The 21,098-nt window shown below is 48.6% G+C and overlaps 2 protein-coding genes across 22 annotated transcripts in view; one reads left to right on the top strand and one right to left on the bottom strand.

Moving 5' to 3' along the window:
- Positions 1 to 2,126: 2,126 nt before the first annotated feature.
- Positions 2,127 to 4,042, bottom strand: BANF1 (BAF nuclear assembly factor 1). 3 transcript variants are annotated; one of them, XM_003828655.5, is made up of 3 exons: positions 3,760 to 4,042; positions 2,900 to 3,038; positions 2,127 to 2,647 (listed from the first exon to the last, which is right to left on the bottom strand). In XM_003828655.5, the coding sequence occupies exons 2-3, from the start codon at positions 3,020 to 3,022 to the stop codon at positions 2,501 to 2,503; spliced, it is 270 nt and encodes an 89-aa protein (XP_003828703.1). In that variant the 5' UTR covers positions 3,023 to 3,038; positions 3,760 to 4,042; the 3' UTR covers positions 2,127 to 2,500. The 3 variants fall into 3 exon arrangements, with proteins under 3 accessions (XP_003828703.1, XP_003828702.1, XP_054950516.1); XM_003828654.4 differs by having other exon boundaries at positions 3,703 to 3,842; XM_055094541.2 differs by lacking the exon at positions 3,760 to 4,042 and adding an exon at positions 3,139 to 3,525.
- A 50-nt stretch (positions 4,043 to 4,092) lies between these two features.
- The window catches only part of EIF1AD (eukaryotic translation initiation factor 1A domain containing), a 26,741-nt gene continuing 9,735 nt past the window's right edge, over positions 4,093 to 21,098 (top strand). For 2 of the 19 annotated variants that reach the window (XR_010113452.1, XR_010113453.1), the window contains exons 1-8: positions 4,094 to 4,233; positions 5,793 to 5,971; positions 6,113 to 6,221; positions 6,601 to 6,709; positions 6,879 to 6,929; positions 7,527 to 7,778; positions 14,501 to 14,622; positions 20,110 to 20,247. Coding sequence is in view for 5 of the 19 variants with exons in the window: in XM_008954098.4 (XP_008952346.1) it covers positions 5,885 to 5,971; positions 6,113 to 6,221; positions 6,601 to 6,709; positions 6,879 to 6,929; positions 7,527 to 7,671 (501 nt within the window). In the remaining 14 variants the exon portion in view is untranslated. Of the gene's footprint in view, positions 4,469 to 5,768; positions 5,972 to 6,112; positions 6,222 to 6,600; positions 6,710 to 6,878; positions 6,930 to 7,526; positions 9,723 to 14,500; positions 19,327 to 20,109; positions 21,064 to 21,098 lie in introns of those variants that run through there. The other 17 variants (XR_010113454.1, XR_010113446.1, XR_010113443.1 and 14 more) reach the window with 16 other exon arrangements.

Below are 21,098 nucleotides of genomic sequence, written 5' to 3'. Positions count from 1 at the left end.
CCAGTCCCAGCCTTGCACAGAACTCTCATCCCTACAAATAACAATTTAGTTTCTGACCTTTCACGCAATCGTTCCAGCCTCAGGTCTTTATTTTTGGTTTTCCTGTTATCTATTGTTGAGATGTAGCGAATACACTGAAAAGGGCGCAGAACATACACTTTTGGTCAATGCCTGTACCACTACCCCATAGGTCAGAAACACAGGTCAGGGTAGGCCAAGCCTACCCTTAAGCCCTTCCACACCCTCCCCCAAAGATAATCCCTGTAGACTTTTTCCTTTACTACTTACCATAATCATTTCCTTTGTTTTCCTTCTAGTTTTACCATCTATGTAGGAATTCCTAAGAATTTGTTTGTCTTCATTCGCTATTGAGATTCGTGTTGTACACAACTATCATTTGTTCATTTTTACCTCCGTCCAGTGTCCGGTGGCATGAGTGCCTATTTATCTACTCTAGTATTGACAGCCGCTAGCGTTGCTCCCAACAATGCAGCTGCAAACTCATCTAGGTCCTGCTGCAGGTGTTCAGGACTTTCTTCAAGGCACAGTCCCGAGAGTGGAACTGCTTGGTCACAGGGCGTGTCAGTTTTACTAAATAACACCCAACTGTCTTCCCAAATTGTTTAGACCAATTTATACTCCCACCAGCTAGGTATCAGTTCCTGTTGCTTCATTATCTCATCAATACTTGGTATTGTCCAACTTAAAAGTGTTTGCCAGTCAGGTGGGTGTTAATGGCATGTGATGTCTTATTACTAGCAATATGGAGCACCTTTCCTGTGCTTATTTACTGGGAGGGAACCCTCTTCTGTGGCTGTCTTAGGTCTTTTACCCATTTTTCTGGTTTTTTTTTTTTTTTTTTTTGAGACAAAGTTTCATTCTGGTCACCCTGGCTGGAGTGCAATGGCCGTGATCTCGGCTCACTGCAACCTCTGCCTCCCAAGTTCGATTCTCCTGCCTTAGTCTCCTGGGTAGCTGGGATTACAGGCGTGCACCACCACACCCGGCTAATTTTTGTATTTTTGGTAGAGATGGGGTCTCACCATGTTGGCCAGGCTGGTCTTGAACTCCTGACCTCAGGTGATCCACCCACCTCGGCCTCTGAAAGTGCTGGGATTACAAACGTGAGCCATTGCGCCCAGCCAGTCCGCTTTTTTCTTGATTGCAATTCTGTATGTGCTATGGAAATAGTCCTTTGTTGTTTATACTGCTGCAAATATCCTTTCCCTACAACCACCTCATTTTCCAAGTGGAGAAACTGAGGCTCAGAGAGGCTAAGCCACATGACCAAGGAACACATGGCCGGGTCCGTGGGTTTCCAAGCTAGTTTGAGTTCCAGTCTGGCTACTTCCCAGGAGCAAGTCCATGGGCAAATTAGCCTCTCTTGAGCCTCAAATTTCCTCACCTGTAAAGGAGAAAATATTTATTATTGTGAAAGAAAAAAATGTTTGCGAAGGTTTTAGCTTCAAGCCTGGTTCATACTAAGTGTTCAAGAAATAATAGGGCTGGCCGGGTATGGTGGCTCACACCTATAGTCACAGCGCTTTGGGAGGCTTAAGGATCGCTTAAGGCCAGCCTGGGCAACAGAGCAGGGCCCTGTCCCTATTAAGTTAAAAAGTAAACAAAAAGAACGGGACTAAAATGTACTGAGGTGTACTCCCCTCACATCCTTCCAGCTGTGATGCCTGTGCTCCTTCTCCTCCCTAAGAGATCATGGAAGATGGCAAGCACCCTGCCCACCCTTACAGAGGCTGGGAGAGCAGATGATATGATGACTGGCAGGTGAACTCTCACCCACATCCGGCCCACCCTGTCTGGTACCTCTGACTCCCACTGACTTTTCCACCAGGTGCTGCCTAGCCCAGCTGTTGACTTAACTGACATCTGGAGCACAGTCCATCTGGCTCCCAGGAAAAGATCCACCCACACCCTCTCCCACATCACTCAGGGATTGAGACACAAGTCACCTGCCTGAGGCCTACATGGCTAGGGTGGCTGCCCTCTGGGAGTGGAAGGGAAGCTGCCAGTTTCGGTCTCTACTGATAAGGAGTGAGGGAAACATGGTCAGTCCCTGGAGGAGAGGCAACTCCCAGCCCACTTGCTTTTCAGTGCACAAAGCCCAGTCATGAAAGCCACTGACTTTATTGATCTAAAAAACTTTACAAGGACAGTGACTGTTCTGCCAAAAAAGGAGCCAAATGGTATCAAACGGATTGAAAGTGAGGGTGGGGGTGAGGGATGGGGCCGGGAATCCATTCAGGAAAGCTGGTAACTGTCACCAGGGAACTGGCAAGGGAAAAAGGACGGGGGAGGCATGCAAGAGCAAGAATCCAAAAAAAAGTTGAAATGGTTAGGGGAGAAAACTCCCAAAAAACCCCGGAGTACGTCGGAGGTGAGTACGACAATAGCAATCTTTTCCTTCGTAGAGGACAGGGGAGGAGTCCCTACTCGGCTGCAAACTCTGGATGAGGGCTGGGGATTGAGAGCTTCCCAGAGAGCATCACAAGAAGGCGTCGCACCACTCTCGAAGGCATCCGAAGCAGTCCCGGGACTGCTTGGCGTTGGCGCCACAAGTGTCTTTCAGCCATTCCCGGAAGAGGTCTTCATCTTTCTTTAGCACCAGAAACTGGCCAAGGACAACATAGGCCTGCAAAACAGGGAAAAGGAAGGGGCGTGCTGCTCAGTGCTCAGTGAGAGATAAGAGCAAGACAGCCATTCCTGTGCCATTCAGAGCACACAAGCCCAGGAAGCAGCGCAGGTTTTGCCCCCCTCTCCTCTCCACCAGGTGCCCAGGCTCTGGCAGCCTCTTCAGATTATACCTTACTGTCCATCCCCCAGCAGATGGAATCACTTCCCTTCCACCCCCCGCTTGCACTAGGTACACGCAGCCACCCCACACCTTGTCAAAACCCCTTTCCTCCAGCTTCTTGCCCAGGACTTCACCAATCCCAGCCAGGCTCCCCACTGGCTTCTCCCCCATGGGCTCTGCCACGAAGTCTCGGTGCTTTTGGGAGGTTGTCATCTTGATCAGGCTTAATCTAGGAATCCCAAAAAAAAGGCAGATTAGGGCTGAAGACCTGGAACTCCTAAGGGCCCACGAGCAATCTCATAGTAAGAGGAAGCCAAGCCAGGGGTTACCGTGGCTTGCTCGATCCCCCTCATCCGGAAAGGAGAAACCAGTTCCAGGGAGACTCTTCCCTACTATTTTTAAGAGGAGTTTCTTCCTGCAGGACCTGGATTTTGATCTTGCCCCAGAGGAAAAACGATCCTGCCTAACAGGTGGCGCAAGCGGGGCAGTGGAAAGATTCCCAGAGTCCGTAGCCAGGGCTGCGCGGAAGCTGTCACTCCCTCTGCGACCTTGGCTGAACCAAGACGACACTGACTGCCTGGAACGGCCACTTGGCGTGGAAAGCTAACCAAAGGGTCTCTCTACCTACAGGGCGAAGCGCACACCTAGCGCTGCGCACACCCGCTCCCCGCCCGCGGGGTTCACGCCGCGCCCCAGCTCCGCCCCCACCGAGCGCCGCTGCGGCCCGCCCCTTCCCGCGGCCCGGCTCCCACGCGCCGCACCCCGCCCCCTCCCCGCAGCGCGGCCAAGCTCTCCCCCAGGGCCCGCCACAGCGCCTGCGACCCCTCTCCTCCCCTTCTCCCCGCAACCCCTCTGGCCTCCAGTCAGGGCCCTGCTCCGCGGCTGGCGCTCACCCGCAACTTCAGTTCCCGTAACGGTTCCTCCCGCCACCCGGCCGCTCCTGCGGATACCTCAAGCCACTAGAACTTTCTTCCACTTCCGTTTCCGGGTCGCTTCAAGAGCCGCCTTTAAAAAAGAAACCTTCCACGTTGGGCACTTCTAGCCAGTTAGAGCTATAGAGTTGAGGCGCCCGGGACCTCGACGGCGTCCTTAGTAGGCGCTCCTTTCCGGTCCTTCGCGGGAAGCCCTGCCTTCTAAGGTCTCGCTTCTCGCGCAGTTCTGAGGGAGATAGGCCTCCAGGGAGAGGACTTCCTTTCTCTGCTGCCCGGACCCGGAACTCAAGGACTTAGGCTTGACGGACCTGGCGTGGGGAAGAGTTAGAAGACGGACAAGGGAGGGGACGGGAGGCCTCCGAGACAGCGCCGGAAGTACGGTTTTCGGAGGGATCAGACTCAGACTCACGTTGCACTCCTCGCAGTTGGACTGGTGGGAACTGGGAACACTGGAGACCTGATTTCTAGCTGACGCTACCGTCGCGGCCGCCGGCAAGTTCCTTTACTGTGTTTTCTTGGTTCAGCCTTGAAGTGAGTCGTGGACGATCCTCTCTCAGCGTCCAGCCTAGACGGCGGGGTTGCTCCGGCAGCGTTCCTGGGAGCCGAGGGCCAGAGACTAAGTGTGGGTGTTTCTCTGAGGGTCTTTTCTCCGGGATAGACAGGGAGGAGGAAGGAGGACAGCAACTAGAGATGACAGTGTTTCCTTCGGAAACCATCAGTCTTAAGGGTACTGGCCTTCGTCTTCTAAGTACGCAAGTCAGAAATATGCAAATGTCGCAGACAAGCCTGCTCACCTCAACCTTTAATTAACTAGTTCCTGGCTTGGACCATCACGGTGGCCACCTAATTTGTCTCCGGCTGTAGTGTGTTGCCAGACTGAACTTCTCTGTTGTGTGACTATGCTAGACTTGGGGTGTACAAGCGTGTTGAGAAAGATACGGTTTATTTCAAACTCCTTCCAGAGAGGTTGCCAGGATGACTTCTCTGGAGCATGCGTATAGTTTTATATTACACCAGTACTTAAGATTATAGGAGTTACTTTTTTTTTTTTTTTTTTTTTTGAGACGGAGTCTTGCTCTGTCGCCCAGGCTGGAGTGCAGTGGCGCGATCTCGGCTCACTGCAAGCTCCGCCTCCCGGGTTCACGCCATTCTCCTGCCTCAGCCTCCCGAGTAGCTGGGACTACAGGCGCTCGTCATCACGCCCGGCTAATTTTTTGTGTTTTTGTAGAGAGGGGGTTTCACCGTATTAGCCAGGATGGTCTCGATCTCCTGACATCGTGATCCGCCCACCTCGGCCTCCCAAAGTGCTGGGATTACAGGCGTGAGCCACCGCGCCCGGCCGGAGTTACTTTTACATGACATGCATTGTATTGTCCCATTCTGTTGTAGCAGGACGAGTCGCAGACAAAACCCCTCAGACACCAGATTAAAGAAGGAAGAGGTTTTTTTATTCGGCCGGGAGCGTCGGCAGACTCGTGTCTTAAGAGCCAAGCTCCCCGAAAAAGAAATTCCTAGCCCTTTTAAGGGCTTACAACTCTAAGGGGTCTACGTGAAAAAGTCATAATAGATCAAGTAAGCGTGAGAAACGTGACTGGGGGCTACATACATCAGCTAACAGAACAAAAAGTTTTACAGTGCTTTCTTATACAATGTCTAGAATTTACAGATAACACCAGTAGTTTTGGTCAGGGGTTAATAATATTATTATTATTTTAGCCACCAGGGCCAGGTGGTGGTGCCAAGGTCATCTAGCTATTTATCTTACTTCTGTTTCTTTCCAACTTTTTGCTTTCTCCCTTTTCTCCTGTCTTATAAACTAGGGAAAAGGGGAGGTTGGGGAGAAACGAAGAAGGCCAACAGGAGAAGTGGTGGCCTCATACCATACTGTAACAGTGCTGAGTTAGCTGTTATTTCTCTGGGACCTAGAGAAGTTGAATAGTTAGGAAATAAACCAAGGTAGGATTTGAATCCAGGCAGTTAGACTTCAGAACCCATGTTCTTAACCAAGACACCGTGTCACCCCTCAGTAAAAGGCCCCTCCCCATCTTCAGAACAGTCCTGGGTTCTGAGCCTGCCATCCAAGGAACTCAGGAGGAGGAGTTGACAGTGTCTTCGTTCCTAACCAGCGTGGGACAACTTCAGCATGTCTCAGGCCACCAAGAGGAAGCATGTGGTGAAGGAGGTGCTAGGGGAGCACATAGTGCCCTCCGACCAGCAGCAGATTGTCAGGGTGAGTGGCTTGGGGCACAAGCTGTTCTGCTCCCCACCCCTGCAGCCCTGGAGGGCCCCTGGGGTGGGGGTAGGGTGCAGCGTGTCTGAGAGGGTGTTTGATCTGACTGATGAGACTGATTCTTGGTCTCTCCTGAACCAGGTACTCAGGACCCCAGGGAACAATCTGCATGAGGTGGAGACAGCCCAAGGGCAGCGCTTCCTGGTGAGCATGCCCTCCAAATACCGCAAGAACATCTGGATCAAGAGAGGTGAGAGGATTACTCCTGTAATCCCGGCACTTTGAGAGGCTGAGATGGGAGGATCGCTTGAGACCAGCCTGGGCAGCATAATGAGACCTTGTCTCTACAAAAAGAAAAAAATTAGTTGGGCACGTGCCTGTGATCCCAGCTACTCAGGAGGCTGAGGCCTGAGAATCACTTGAGCCTGGGAGGTGGAGGCTGCAGTCAGCTATGATCATGCTATTGCTTGCCAGCCTGGGCAACAGAGCAAGACCCTGTCTCAAAAAAAAGAAAAAAGAGAGAGAGGTGAGAGAGGCAGCCCTCTCTAGGAGATAGAACCACTTCCTATGGCTTTGGCTTTCCTTATTGCAAGCAGGCCTGACTTTGCCTTTTCTCTTCTTACCTACAGGGGACTTTCTCATTGTTGACCCCATTGAAGAGGGAGAAAAGGTGAAGGCTGAAATCTCGTTTGTGCTCTGCAAGGACCACGTGCGCTCTCTGCAGAAGGAGGGGTTTTGGTAGGTGGTCCCCTTGATCATTGGCTGTCTGGCTTCTGGAGGCATTGCCTTCCTAGCTTGGGAATTAGGGGAGGGAAGGTCATGGCATCCCAGGCAGACACAGCTGGAAGCAGCTCTTTTGTGAGAAATTTATTTGTCCTTTCTGACTTTGGCTCATCTCTTGGCATAGGCCTGAGGCCTTCTCTGAAGTGGCTGAGAAACACAACAACAACAGGAACAGGTGAGGAACAAGCCTTGGGGTGGGGTACATGGAAAATAAGGGGTTCATGCTTTGGTGCCTTGAGGGAAAAATAGAGCCTTCTTTCCTCCTTACATAGGGTATCTGTTGAGAGCTCCTAAGCATGTGGTATAACATGGTTATGAATGGGGCTTGAAGGTCAGATGCTCTGGGTTAAAATCTTGGCTTTGCCACTTAAAGCTGAATGACTTTAAGCACGTTATTTAATTCCTTCAAACTCTATTTTCTTATATGTAAAATGGGAGCTTTGTGAGGATTAAAGAAGTGGATGGCTTGTAAAATTGCTTAGTGCAGTATCTATTATGTGATATGGGTCCATTAAGTGTTAGTTGGTGGTCGTAGAATCATTATTTCTAACTAAAACAAATGGCTGTGGCACACGTTTGGGGAGTGGGGTCAGTCTTTAGCCTGTTTCTTTGGCCACGTTTCCCCACTGTTTGCTCTCCTGTGTCCCTTGTTTGAGTCTTTAAAGGGTGCTGTAGGGCCCTGACTGCTGGGCCTTTTTTTGGAACTCCTTGATTGTAGATCTTATTTTCCCAGAAGGCGCTGGGCTAACCCTGCTCTCTTCCCTTCGTGCAGACAAACTCAACCAGAACTCCCAGCTGAGCCACAGTTATCAGGAGAGGAGTCCAGCTCAGAAGATGATTCTGACCTGTTTGTTAACACAAACCGCAGACAGTATCATGAGAGTGAGGAGGAGAGCGAAGAGGAGGAGGCAGCCTGAGACTCCAGGACCCAATTCTCCACTTGCTCAGGGACTGGCCCCTGGCTCTTCTGGGCTTGGACATTCCCAGGGTGCTCTGCAGATCTTCACCCCTGCATGAGGACAAAGTAGGGCTCCTCTCTGAACTGATCTTTTGATTCAGAGAATTAAACCCCTGGTGGGTTGGTGACTTGTTCTGGTGTCTGAGTGGCTCTCTCGGGGGAGGGAGATTGTGATGAAGTGAAAAACTGCTCCCTATTTATTAGAGACCTTGTGGGTGGGTGGGCTGAATGGGGAGGAAATGGGAAATGGCTGGAGTCTTTCCCAGGTGGTTTGTTCTTTCTTATTGGGCACTTAGAAAGTGCCAGGCCGTGCTCTGGGCCTCCTTGCATGTGTTTAACAGCTGGGAGCACTCCTGCTTCCTTGCCTGCTTGCAGTTCATACCAATTTAAGCACTCAGGATGACAGCCCTAGGACCTAACACCCACCTGCCTCTAAGAGACGCTCAGGAGCCCATGGTGCCTCGTGCTGTTCTCCCCGCCTTTCTAGTCACCCTGTGTACGGGAGTGCTCACCTCCAGCTACTGTGTCCATCCCCACATGCGACCTCATCTCTCCCACTCTGTACCATCTATCACTTCCAGAAGGTGGCTGGCAAATCTCTCTATCCTTAACTTTGTTTTGAATGGTCCATCCATCTCCTGACTTTATTTGAAACCTGATTATTCCCTGAGGACATTGATTGTCTTATAACCTTTTAAATAGAGGCTGCTTTTCCACCCTCACCCTTCATTCTTCTAACCAGCCCTGACATTCTCATGAGTAACCTGCCTTCACTTCCCTCTTGTGTAGCATCAATTCCGTAGTCCACCCTATACCCCTCTGTCTCCCTCCATTCTGTTCCGCTAGTAAAACCCTAACCCTGGGTAAACCCAATCATTCACCTCTGTGCCCAAACCCAAGTCACCATCATTAGGTGAGAAAACAGCCAGCCTGGCCACCAGTTGTACCTTAGGTTTATCATTACAAACCTCAGATGGACACTAAGCACTGCCCAGCAGATCTACTCTGGGATGTCTGTTTCAAAACTTCTGTCTTATCTATCAATTCCCCCTTGTGGTAGTTACCACAACACATGCCTCATTAAGAAACAGCAACCATCAGAGGGAATGCCTGCCTCCCTGTTACCAGCTCTGCAGATGTGCACATATCTTCCTGTCGTAAGCCAATGGGACTTAAACCCTACCTCTTGTGTTTTGGAGACTATCTTTTTTTTTTTTTTTTTTTTGAGAGAGTGTCTCCCTGTGTTGCTCAGGCTGGAGTGCAGTGGCGTGATCTCGGCTCACTGTAACCTTCACCTACTGGGTTCAAGTAACTCTCCTGCCTCAGCCTCCCGAGTAGCTTGGACTACAGGCGTGCACCACCACACCTGGCTAACTTTTTGTATTTTTAGTAGAGACGGGGTTTTGCCATGTTGCCCGGGCTGGTCTCGAACTCCTGACCTTAAATGAGCCTCCTGCCTCAGCCTCCCAAACTGCTGGGATTACAGGCGTGCGCCACCATGCCTGGCTAATTTTTATATTTTCAGTAGAGACGAGGTTTTGCCATGTTGGCCAGGCTGGTCTCGAACTCCTGACCTCAAGTGGTCCACCCACCTCGGCCTCCTAGAGTGCTGGGATTACAGGTGTGAGCCACTGTGCCCGGCCTCTTTTGCTTTCTTAAAGACTTTGGTCGGGTATTTGTGTTGTTGAGTATTGTTGTGTCTGGGTTTGGGTATTTGATTCTTTTTTTGTTTTGTGTTTTTGGCTGTCCTGTCTATTGGATGTGATATGTTATGGATGTGATGTGTTAGTGTCGAGCGTGCTGTAGAATCTCCCATTTCTGAAACAGGCGTGAAAACCTGTACTGATTCCCACGTCCTCCAGCTACCACTTCATTTGTCTGTTTCTCATTTACTTCCTCTTATAGCGTGGCTTTAAACATATATACATTTGTATATATGTATATATGAATATAATGTATAAAATGTATGTAGATGTATATACAAAAAATAAACGAGATGGGTTAAAGATATGTATGTGTGTGTATCTATCTTTAATTCATCTGAAGTTTGTTTTTTCTGAGAGGTAGCAAACTTTCCCTAAAGGGAAAGTCACTTGTCCCTGTACTATTTCTTGAAAGGTTCATTCTTTGCTCACTGGAAATATTTCTTTTTTTTTTTTTTTGAGACGGAGTCTCGCTCTGTTGCCCAGGCTGGAGTGCAGTGGCGCCATCTCGGCTCACTGCAAGCTCTGCCTCCCGGGTTCACGCCATTCTCCTGCCTCAGCTTCCTGAGTAGCTGGGACTACAGGCACCCGCCACCACACCCGGCTAATTTTTGTATTTTTAGTAGAGACAGGGTTTCACCGTGGTTAGCCAAGATGGTCTCAGTCTCCTGACCTCGTGATCCGCCTGCCTTGGTCTCCCAAAGTGCTGGGATTACAGGCATGAGCCACCACGCCTGGCCAGAAATATCTTTTAAAACATAAATTCCTGCATATATATGGATCTTTTTTGGAATTTCTAATCTGTCCTATTGATCCGTGTGCCCATACTGCATTTTTTTTTTTTTTTTTTGAGACAGTCTTGCTTTGTCACCCAGGCTGGAGTGCAGTGGCATGATCTCAGCTCGCTGTAACCTCCGCCTCCCAGGTTCAAGCGATTCTCCTGCCTCAGCCTCTCCATAGCTGGGACTACAGACACTTGCCACTACACCCGGCTAATTTTTGTATTTTTAGTAGAGACGGAGTTTCAACATTTATTTTTTTGAGACAGGGTTTCACTCCTGTCACCCAGGCTGGAACACAGTGGTGCAATCACGGCTCATTGCAGCCTCCACCTCCTGGGCTCAAGCGATCCTTTTACCTCAGCCTACTGCGTAGCTGGGACCACAGGTGTGCACCACCACATCGGGCTAATTTTTCTTTTTCTATTTTTTTTTTTTTTTGTAGAGCCAGTCTTATTATGTTGCCCAGGCTGGTCTCAAACTCCTGGGCAAGCCATCCTCCCGCCTCAGCCTCCCAGAGGGCTGGGATTCCAGGCGTGAGCCACTATGTCCACCCAAGAAGTGGTATCTTAACAGTTTATTTTTAGTTTTGTTTAAATAAATATTGTAGAAAAATTAACAGTTTTTCATCTTCCTGTCCAGAAATGAGGTATGTTCTTTGGTAAGGTGGTGTGGTCTTCAAATGGGCCTTTACTTCCAATTTGGTTTAGTCTTAGGAGTTTTATGAAAGTCCTAGTTACTGGTAGTGAAGGATCTGTGGAAATCACCTTTCCCCATCCCTGGCATCCACCTGTGTGTCCATCTTTGTGTTGCCCACCTTGTCTAATGCGCAGTTCTTCAGTTGATCTTGTGGCTTTCTAGATAGCCAAATCGTATCCCACTAATGGCAGTTTTATCTCCTCCTTTACACTCATGTCTATTTCTTGTGAATCTCAGAGGCCAGGACCTCCACCGTGGTTGCATGGCACCCTTGATTGATGCTTTCTCAGTGGGAATGGTTCTCACGTTGCATCCTGAGGTAGGACGCTTGCTCTGGGCTTCCGGTAGATGATCTTCATTAGACTGAAGATGTTTTCTTTGTTCCATCTTACTGTTTTTTTTTTTTTCTCCTTCCCTTTTGTTTAACAGTGATGAATGTTGACATCTATGGAGAAAATCAAAAGATTTTATTGTATGATTGTACTGAGTTACAGTAATAGGTTTCCTAATGTTGGACACACCTTACTTTCTGATATAAACCTTGCTTAGTTTTACAGTATATTATGTATTTACTTAGGAGTTTTATCTCTCTCCCTGGGCCAATCCCCTCCCTCTTTTTAAAAAATGACCTTCCTGTTCTATTTCGAGATTAGCTTTACGCTAGCCTTGCAAATGGGTTTGGAGACGTCTTTTTCTTCAGGCTTGAATAGTTTATAGGCCAGGCATTTGTTTCTTCAACGTTTTGTAGAACTTGTTTACAAAAACATCTGTGCTGGGTACCTTTTTCAGGGGTGGATCTTTGACTGCCTTTTAGTTTATTCAGTTGTGTTCTGTCTAAAGTTTTCTATCCTTGAGTCAATTTTGATCATTTGTATCATTCTAGGATCATATTTCATATATATTTAAGCTTTTTGGGCAAAAGTTCATGCATAATATTTGTATTATTTGGAACTTTCTTTTTTTGTTTGTTTTTGTTTTGTTTTTGAGGCAGAGTTTCACTGTGTCGCCCAGGCTGGAGTGCAGTGGTGCAGTATCGGCTCACTGTAACCTCCACCTCCCGGGTTCAAGTGATTCTCCTGCCTCAGCCTCCCGAGTAGCTGGAATTACAGGCACCCGCCACCACGCCCAGCTAATTTTTGTATTTTTAGTAGAGATGGGGTTTTGCCATGTTGACCAGGCTGGTCTCAAAGTCCTGACCTCAGGTGATTGGCCCCCCTCAGCCTCACAAAGTGCTGGGATTACAAGGGTGAGCCACTGCACCCAGTAATTTTTTTTTTTTTTTTTTTTTGAGACAGCCTCTCACTCTGTTGCCCAGGCCATCATGGCGCCACTGCAGCCTTGACCTCCCAGGCCCAAGTGATTCTCCCACCTCAGCCTCCTGAGTAGCTGGAACCACATGTGCGCGCCACCACACCTGGCTAATTTTTTTTATTTTTAGTAGAGACAGGCTCTCCCTATGTTGCCCAGGCTGGTCTCGAACTCCCAGGCTCAAGTGATGCTCCTGCCCTGGCCTCTCAAAGTACTGGGATTACAGGTGACAGCCACCATGCCTGGCGTATGCGGGACTTTCTTATAAATGACAAAATTGAACTCAAATTAGGAGAAGTAAACAAGGCTCATTGACCTGAGGTCTCTGAGTGGTGCGCATCGGGCAGGGATGAACCAATGCCAGCAGCATGAATTCCTCAGGCTCTCTCATTTATCTCTGTCATCTCTGCTCCCGGCTGATTAATTTCTTTCCCTCCTACAGATGTTTTCTGTAGAAAGCTCAAGTTTTTTTTTTTTTTTTTTTTTTTTTTGAGACGGAGTCTCGCTGTTGCCCAGGCTGGAGTGCAGTGGCGCGATCTCGGCTCACTGCAGGCTCCGCCCCCCGGGGTTCACGCCATTCTCTTGCCTCAGCCTCCTGAGTAGCTGGGACTACAGGCGCCCGCCACCACGCCCGGCTAATTTTTTGTATTTTTAGTAGAGACAGGGTTTCACCGTGTTAGCCAGGATGGTCTCGATCTCCTGACCTCGTGATCCGCCTGCGTCGGCCTCCCAAAGTGCTGGGATTACAGGCATGAGCCACTGCGCCCAGCCAGGACGCTCAAGTTTATACACAGTCCTTGTAGACAGAGCCCCTTGGGGCTCTTGAGGATCCCTGTATTTCCGTGAAGGGCGATTGATCTTCCTCAGGTCACTTGCTGTGCTTGAGCAGTCACTGTGGCCAGGGCTGGGGGTGGGAGGGTGTGGAGGACTGGGGTGGGGCAGGATGAGCCACAAGTAATTCTTATATGTTTCCCATGGAATAGAGAGGTTCTATTACCAGAAAAAGTGGGGCAAGGGGTGAGGGCAGGTGAAATCAACAAAATATGTTTATATTTTGTGTATTTTATTTGGCTAGCTTTGCAAGAGGTCTTCCTTACTGGACTTTTCCTTCGTTTCTTTGGGTTTATTTGCTCATTCTGGGTTCTTGAGATGTGTGCTTAGCTAATTTAATTTCAATTTGTTTTCTAATATATTCAGGGCTATATGTTTTCTTCTAAATAGTCCTTTGACTGTTCCCCACTTTGTGTGTGTGTGTTTTGGCGTTTTATCTGTAAGCTTGGTCTTATGTTCTTCTCTATTCTCTCAGTGATACTGTGATCCACCTAGTAACATCTTTTTTTCCCCCTAAAACCTTTTCGTTTCCACTTCTTCATCTCTTACCAGCCATTCAGCTTCTGTGGGCTGTAGCTAAGGGTACTGATGGAGGTAGGGTCCTTGTATTCTGCATGCTACTTTCCTATGTCATTCTCTGAAGCTGGATTCCACCTCTGTTCTCCCAACTGAATGGTGGGATCCAACCATGTATGAATAGATCTCCCTGAGTGAGCTGAGATCTGATGTAAGAGCCCCTTGTCCCGATGTCATGGCCAGTCCCTGTGACTGGCTGCCTAATAGTACTTACTGGCTTCTCTTGCAGTTATGCTTGAGACTTTGTGGCCCTTCAGAATCTGCACCTCTGTCACTTCAGGACTAACCTCTACAGCCAGGTCATTTCCACCAGGGCTTCCCCGTGTGGCCCAGTGCGCTTTCCCCCCTTGCCACCCAGCCACCCCTGTGTGTGTGCCAGGGAGCACAGATGGCAGTCTGAGCTCACCACATGGTTTTCCTCTTCTAATCTGTAAATGTGGTGGAGTATCATAACATTCTCTCACTTTAAGATATCCTTGCATTCCTGGAAGAAGACAGTCACAATGGATTTGTTATTATACTGCCGGATTTGGTTCTCTGGTATTTTGGCATCCAGGTGTATAGGTGAAATGGTTTAAGCTTTTCCTTTTCCGTACTGCCCCCACCCTTTGTTTTGTATCAAGGTTATACCAGCTTCATATAAATAAGTTGGAAAGTGTTTTCCCTTTATTTTCATTACAAGAGTTTGTATAAGATTGGAATTTTGCATTTCTACAATTTTTGGTAAAGCTTGCTGTAAAACCAACCATGCCTGGCGATTTTTTGGGTGGGTGGGTAGGTAGGTTTGGAATTAGATTGTCAGTGGTAATAGATTACTCAGGTGTTCTGTTCTTCAGTCATATTTTCAAGGAAAAATATTTTCATGTTATTTATTTATTTATTTATTTTTGAGACAGGATCTTGCTCTGTCGCCCAGGCTGGAGTGCAGTGGCCCCATCTCGGCTCACTGCAACCTCTGCCTCCCAGGTTCAAGTGATTCTCCTGCCTCAGCCTCCCGAATAGCTGGGATTACAGGTATGTGCCACCATGGCCGGCTAATTTTTGTATTTTTAGTAGAGATGGGGTTTCACCATGTTGGCCAGGCTGGTCTCAAACTCCCGATCTCAGGTGATCTGCCCACCGCAGCCTCCCAAATTGCTGGGGTTACAGGCGTGAGCCACCACACCCAGCCCCCATATTTTCTCATGTTTGCTATGGCTTCAAACTTACTGGCGCAAAGTTATTTGTATGATTGTCTTATGTTTGTAATCTTGGCTGTATCCAAAGTTATGTCCCCCTTTTTATATGTAATATTGTTTATTTGTGCCTTCTCTCTGTTATAGCTGGTCAATCTTGGCAGAAGGTCATTATTAGTCTTTTCTAAGCACCAGCTTTTTGTTGTCATTCTTTGTATTGGTATTTCATTAATTGCTGCTCTTACCGTATTTCCCACTTATACTCCCTTTGTTTTTGTTTGTTTTTGTTTTTTTCTCATAACCAATGGGAAACAAACCAATCCCTCTGGGTTTATCCTGTAGTTCTTTTTCTTTTTCCTTTCTTTGTTTTGTTTTGTTTTGTTTTGTTTTGTTTCTGAGATGGAGTCTTGCTCTGTCACCCAGGCTGGAGTGCAGTGGTGCAATCTCAGCTCACTGCAACCTGTGCCTCACAGGTTCAAGCCATTCTTCTGTCTCAGCCTCTTGAGTAGCTGGGATTACAGGCGCTCACCACCATGCCTGGCTAATTTTTATATTTTAGTAGAGACGGGGTTTCAGCATGTTGACCAGGCTGGTCTCGAACTCCTGACCTCAGGTGATCCACCCGCCTCGGCCTCCCAAAATGCTGGGATTACAGGCGTAAGCCACTGAGTCTGGCCTATATTTAAACATTTTGGCTGGGCATGGTGACACATGCCTGTAATCCCAGCTACTTGAAAGGCTGAAGGGAAAGGATTGCTTAAGCCCTTGAGGAGTTTGAGGCCAGCCTGGGTGACATAGTGAGACTCCCTTTCAATAAAAAATTAAAAGTCAAGAATAATTAAATATTTGGTTGGTTATTTTTAATAATGTGAGCAGCTTCAAACCCACCACCACAAAATAAAGGCTAGGACTTTAACAATAACCCAAGTAACATACTCCACCTCCCATCCTACCCTGACCAGCCCATTCTCTGCTGTCCCACCCAAGGCAACCATTGTCCGAATTCCATGTGCACTTTTTTTCTTTTTACATGGTTTGCTTTATTTTTACTTATTTTTATTTATTTATTTATTTACTTACTTACTTACTTTTTGAGATGGAGTCTCGCTCTTGTCGCCCAGGCTGGAGTGCAATTGTACGATCTCAGCCCACTGCAACCTCCGCATCCAGGGTTCAAGTGATTCTCCTGCCTCAGCCTCCCGAGTAGCTGGGATTACAGGCCTGCACCACCACACCCAGCTAATTTTTTTGTATTTTTAGTAGAGACGGGATTTCACCATGTTGGCCAGGCTGGTCTCGAACTCTGCCCTCAGGTGATCCACCCGCCTTGGCCTCCCACAGTGCTGGGATGACAGGTGGTGAGCCGCCGTGCCCGGCCTGGTGCTTCGTCTTTAGTAGTTGCCCAGTTGTCTCCCAGGAAAGTGACTTGGGCCACAGAACCGTGGGTTTTGTCTTCATTCAAGGCCCAAACATCTCTACTGACCTGTGTCTGAGAAGCATACAGAGAAGTGTGGGCGGTTTCCTCAGTGGGAGCCGCTCTCAGAAAATCACTGATGAAGCAAGAAGTCAGGACACCACGGACACCACCAGCAGTTCATGCTGTGCGTGTGTTTGATCCACTGGTGACATTTGCAAGAGAATCCAAAAGCCCCTGTGGGAGGTGTGGAGGCATGCCGCATGCCTCATCTGGTGACACTGAGGAATGAAGAATTAGCAGTACAGGCTGGGCATGGTAGCTCACGCTTGTAATCCCAGCACTTTGGGAGGCCAAGGCAGGTGGATCACCTGAGATCAGGAGTTCGAGACCAGCCCGGCCAACTGGTGAAACCCTGTCTCTACTAAAAAAATACAAAAATTAGCCGGGTGTGGTGGTGCACGCCTGTCATCCCAGCTACTCGGGAGGCTGAGATAGGAGAATCGCTTGAACCCAGGAGGGGAGGCAGAGGTTGCAGTGAGCCGAGATGGCGCCACTGTACTCCGGCCTGGGCAAGAGCAAGACTCCAACCAAAAAAAAAAAGAACTAGCAGTGCCCAGGGCTGTACACCAGGTGCCAGTACTGGCAGCAATTCTTCCAGTTATTGTGATAGATTCTCATGACGCTAAAATACCCACTTTGTTATTTAACCCTTGCTAATCCACAATGAGTTGCCAAGTACCAGAATCCTTTGTTACTAACCAGACCAGGCTGTTCATTCTTGAACAGCATTGGGCATCACTTTGTTTTAATAATTCTTGTATGAGAAGAGCACTCTTTTCCTCCTGGTAGCAATGTGGCTCCAACTACTGGCTGATGTGAGACGGTACCAGCAGTTCCTGGCTGTGTATTCAGCCAACATTTAGAGAAGCCACCAGCAGAGGTCACCCTAAGCACGTAAAACCAGCAAGTCAGCACCTTGCCTTGGGCTACAGAACCCGAAAGCATCTAACCTAGTTACAGTCTCATAAGGGAACTGCATTCTTGGTCCAATCAAAGGGTCCACATGCCCCAACAGCAGTTAGGATGCTGGTAGACCACTGCGAACACAAGTTCCACGCCCCGAGAGATGGATTCACTCACCAAGGCATGATCAGAAGTGGCCTTCCTCCCCAGCAGCATTTACAAGCTGGAGTACAGTGCTTGGAGGGTGGTGGGGAACTGCCCTGGTTTTTTTGTTTTTTGGGGGACCCAGTTTCACTCTTCTTGCCTAGGCTGGAGTGCAATGGCACGATCTTGGCTCATCACAACCTCTACCTCCTGGTTTCAAGCGATTCTCCTGCCTCAGCCTCCCGAGTAGCTGGGATTACAGGCACGCGCCACCACGCCTGGCTAATTTTGTATTTTTAGTAGAGATGGGGTTTCTCCATGTTGGTCAGGCTGGTCTTGAACTCCCGACCTCAGGCGATCTGCCCGCCTTGGCCTCCCAAAGTGCTGGGATTACAGGCGTGAACCACCGCGCCTGGCCGCCCTGGTCTTTCAGTTAGAAAGCACCCAAATTGAGGTGCAGGAAGACTCACATGGAGGTGTCTGTGGCTGTGTCCCCCAGAAACCCTGCTCTGGACAAGGATGAGGTACCCCTGTAGTTAATGTCTGAGGATTCAGGGAGCCTTGGACCTGGTAGATGGGCAGCAAGGAGGGGCTGGTGAGACCTAAGAACTGCGGCCTCTGGAGGGGTCGTCTCCCCAGGGCCCCTTAGCACATGTATTCAGCTCCCCTTCTAGTGACTGCTGAAGCTTTCAGGCCTTTGGGGGTTTTGCCTCCCTGCGTTCTTCTCTGAAGGCTCCAAGTGCCTTCTTTCACGTGGGTCTCCCATCCACTTTGTGTCTGCCATAATTTAGCTTTTGACAATGGAGGTCTGTCTTATCGATCCTACTCACGATCTGTGGCCACACCTTTCCTTCCTCGTGCCCTCCCTTCCTTCCTTGCTTCGTGATCTCGGCTCACTGGAACCTCTGGCTCCTGGGTTCAAGAGATTCTCCTGCCCCAGCCTCCTGAGTAGCCGGTATTACAGGCACCTGCCACCACGCCTGCCTAATTTTTTGTATTTTTAGTAGAGACGGGGTTTCACCATGTTGGTCAGGCTGGTCTTGAACTCCTGACCTCAGGTGATCTACCCGCCTCAGCCTCCCAAAGTGCTGGGATTACAGGCGTGAGACACTGCACCCAGTCCACACATTCCTTTTTTGGGGGGGTGGGCCGCAGGAGACCTGCCCATCTGTCCTGCTTCTTGCTTCTCCCTTTCATTTTGTCCAGGGCTGACAAATCAGCCGTTTCTGAGGAGCCCTCCTGTCTGCCTCCTCCCCCAGGTGGAGTGTGCATTGGCACAGAAGGGCTGTTTTGCTTCTCTCACTGCCCCTGAACAGGTGCCTGGGGAGGGAAAGGCCTGGGACCCAAGGCAGAGCAGGTGGCGTGCTGTGTCTGTTGGGCAGGGGCGAGGTGGGGAGGACACTGGCAAGGCTCCTTAAGGCCGGGAGGTACGGGGCTCAGGGACTCGGAGAATCAGCATGCAATGACAGCATCGATGTGTCCGGGGCTCAGGGAGAGGGAAGTGGGACCCAGCCTGGCCTGAGTGGAGACCCTGAGTGGGGCCAACTCCGTCTTCCCAGTGTGTTTGGGCTTTGGAGACATGCCCAAGGCAGGACAGCTTTGATTCTCACCACAGCCCTGGGGGCCAGGACGGCTGTCTCCTCCCTACACCATGGTGAAGACATTCAGACCAACAGAATATAGGAGTTTATCACCAGCAGACAGAAGGAACTTCTAGAAAACAAACTTCAGAAACAATGAGAAGATTTGGCTATCAGTATTTTATTAATATCATAAAATATGTTAAGAGCGCTTACCATCTTTTTCTCTGATCTGGAGTAGTTTAAATAGCATTTGAATGATCTATTATCTAAAGGTAAAGCCTTTAGATAATAACCTTTTTTTTTTTTTTTTTTGACGGAGTCTCACTCTGTCACCCAGGCTGGAATACAATGGCACCATCTCAGTTCACTGTAGCCTCCGCCTCCCAGGCCCCAAGTGATTCTCCTGCCTCAGCCTCCTGAGTAACTAGGATTACAGGTACCTGCCACCATTCCCGGCTAATTTTTGTATTTTTAGTAGAGACAGGGTTTCGCCATGTTGGCCAGGCTGGTCTTGAACTCCTGACCTCAGGTGATCCGCCCACCTTGGCCTCCAAAAGTGCTGGGATTAAAGGTGTGAGCCACGGTGCCGGTCAATAAACTTTTGAAGCTTTAAAAACATCTAGGCTTGGTGCCTTTTTTGATGTGTCAAAAAATAACCACAGCAAAGATTTACGTTGTTTTTAGTTTTGGAAGCTCTTTATTAGAAGGCACCGTAGTGGGAAGACAGCAAGTTACAGGCCTGGGAAATGAAGAACCTTACAGAAGAGAGGAAGGAGAAGGCAAAACCAGTGAGCTAGTTCCTTATGCCATATGTGAGTCACCATAGGAAGAGTTTATGAACTTTCACTCATTCTCATGCTGGCCTTTTTTTTTCTTTTGGAGACGGAGTCTCGCTCTGTCGCCCAGGCTGGAGTGCAGTGGCGCGATCTCGGCTCACTGCAAGCTCCACCTCCCGGGTTCACGGCATTCTCCTGCCTCAGCCTCCCGAGTAGCTGGGACTACAGGCACCCGCCACCACACCCGGCTAATTTTTTGTAGTTTTAGTAGTGATGGGGTTTCACTGTGTTAGCCAGGATGGTCTCGATGTCCTGACCTCGGGATCCGCCCGCCTCAGCCTCCCAAAGTGCTGGGATTACAGGCGTGAGACATTGCGCCCAGCCATGCTGGCCATTTTTTATATTTATGTCATTATTTAAAACGATGCTTTTTTTTTTGACAGAGCCTCACTCAGTCACCCAGGCTGGAGCGCAATGGCACCATCTCGGCTCACTGCAACCTCCACCTCCCAGGTTAAAGTGATTCTTGTGCCTCAGCCTCCTAAGTAGCTGGGACTATTGGCACACACCACCATGCCCAGGTAATTTTTAAAATTTTTTTGTAGAGACAGGGTCTTGCTTTGTTACCCAGACTGCTCTAGAACTCCTGGCTTCAAGCAATCCTCCCACCTTGGCCTCCAAAAGTGTTGGAATTACAGGCATGAGTGACCGCACCCAGCCTTCTATACTGCTTCTAACAGAATAAAATAATTTTTCCAGATTTTGTATTAAATGGAAGCAAACAGTATGTATAGTTTCATGTCCATGAGGTTCATCCATGTTACTCATTCGGTTATATGAATGTCTACCCTTTGTTGATTTTTTTTTTTAGAGACAGAGTCTCACTCTGTCACCCAGGCTGGGGTGCAGTGGCCATTCACAAGTGTGAGGATAGCTCACTGTAGCCTCAAATTCCCAGGCTCAAGCAATCCTTTGCCTCAGCCTCCCGGGTAGCTGGGACTACAGATACAGGCATGAGCCACCACACCCAGCTAAATTTAAAAAATATTTTTAGAGGTGGGTCTCACTATGTCACCAGGCTGGTCTTGAACTCCTGGCCTCAAGGGATCCTTAGCCTCCCCAGTAGCTGGGATTACAGGCACTAAGAACCATGCCTGGCTATTTATTCATTCTTCTGTTAATGGACATTTGGGTTGTTTCCAGTTTGGGGCTGTTATAAATAGTGCTGTTAAGAACATTCTTGTTCATGTCTTTAGCTGAACATATGTATGCTTTTCTGTTGCTAAGCCAACATGTTCTTGTTCTCTCTTTTTAAACAAAGTTCTACAATGGAAATTTTCAAACATACTCAAAAGTAGATAGAATGGAATAATGAATCCCATTGTACCTGTTACACAGCTTCAGTTTTCTTTTCTTTGTATTTTTTGGGTTT

Source organism: Pan paniscus, chromosome 9 (assembly GCF_029289425.2).
Source record: "Pan paniscus chromosome 9, NHGRI_mPanPan1-v2.0_pri, whole genome shotgun sequence".
Classification (NCBI taxonomy): Eukaryota; Metazoa; Chordata; class Mammalia; order Primates; family Hominidae; genus Pan; species Pan paniscus.
The sequence above is the reverse complement of the archived record's forward strand: the minus strand, read 5'-3'. Positions and strand labels throughout refer to the sequence as shown.

Excerpts from the sequence above, each read along its gene's own strand:
- BANF1 (XM_003828655.5), bottom strand. The coding sequence starts at position 3,022 with ATGACAACCTCCCAAAAGCACCGAGACTTCGTGGCAGAGCCCATGGGG. Across the intron at positions 2,648-2,899 it reads AGGAAAGGGGTTTTGACAAG|GCCTATGTTGTCCTTGGCCA; the intron begins GTGTGGGGTGGC and ends CCTGTTTTGCAG.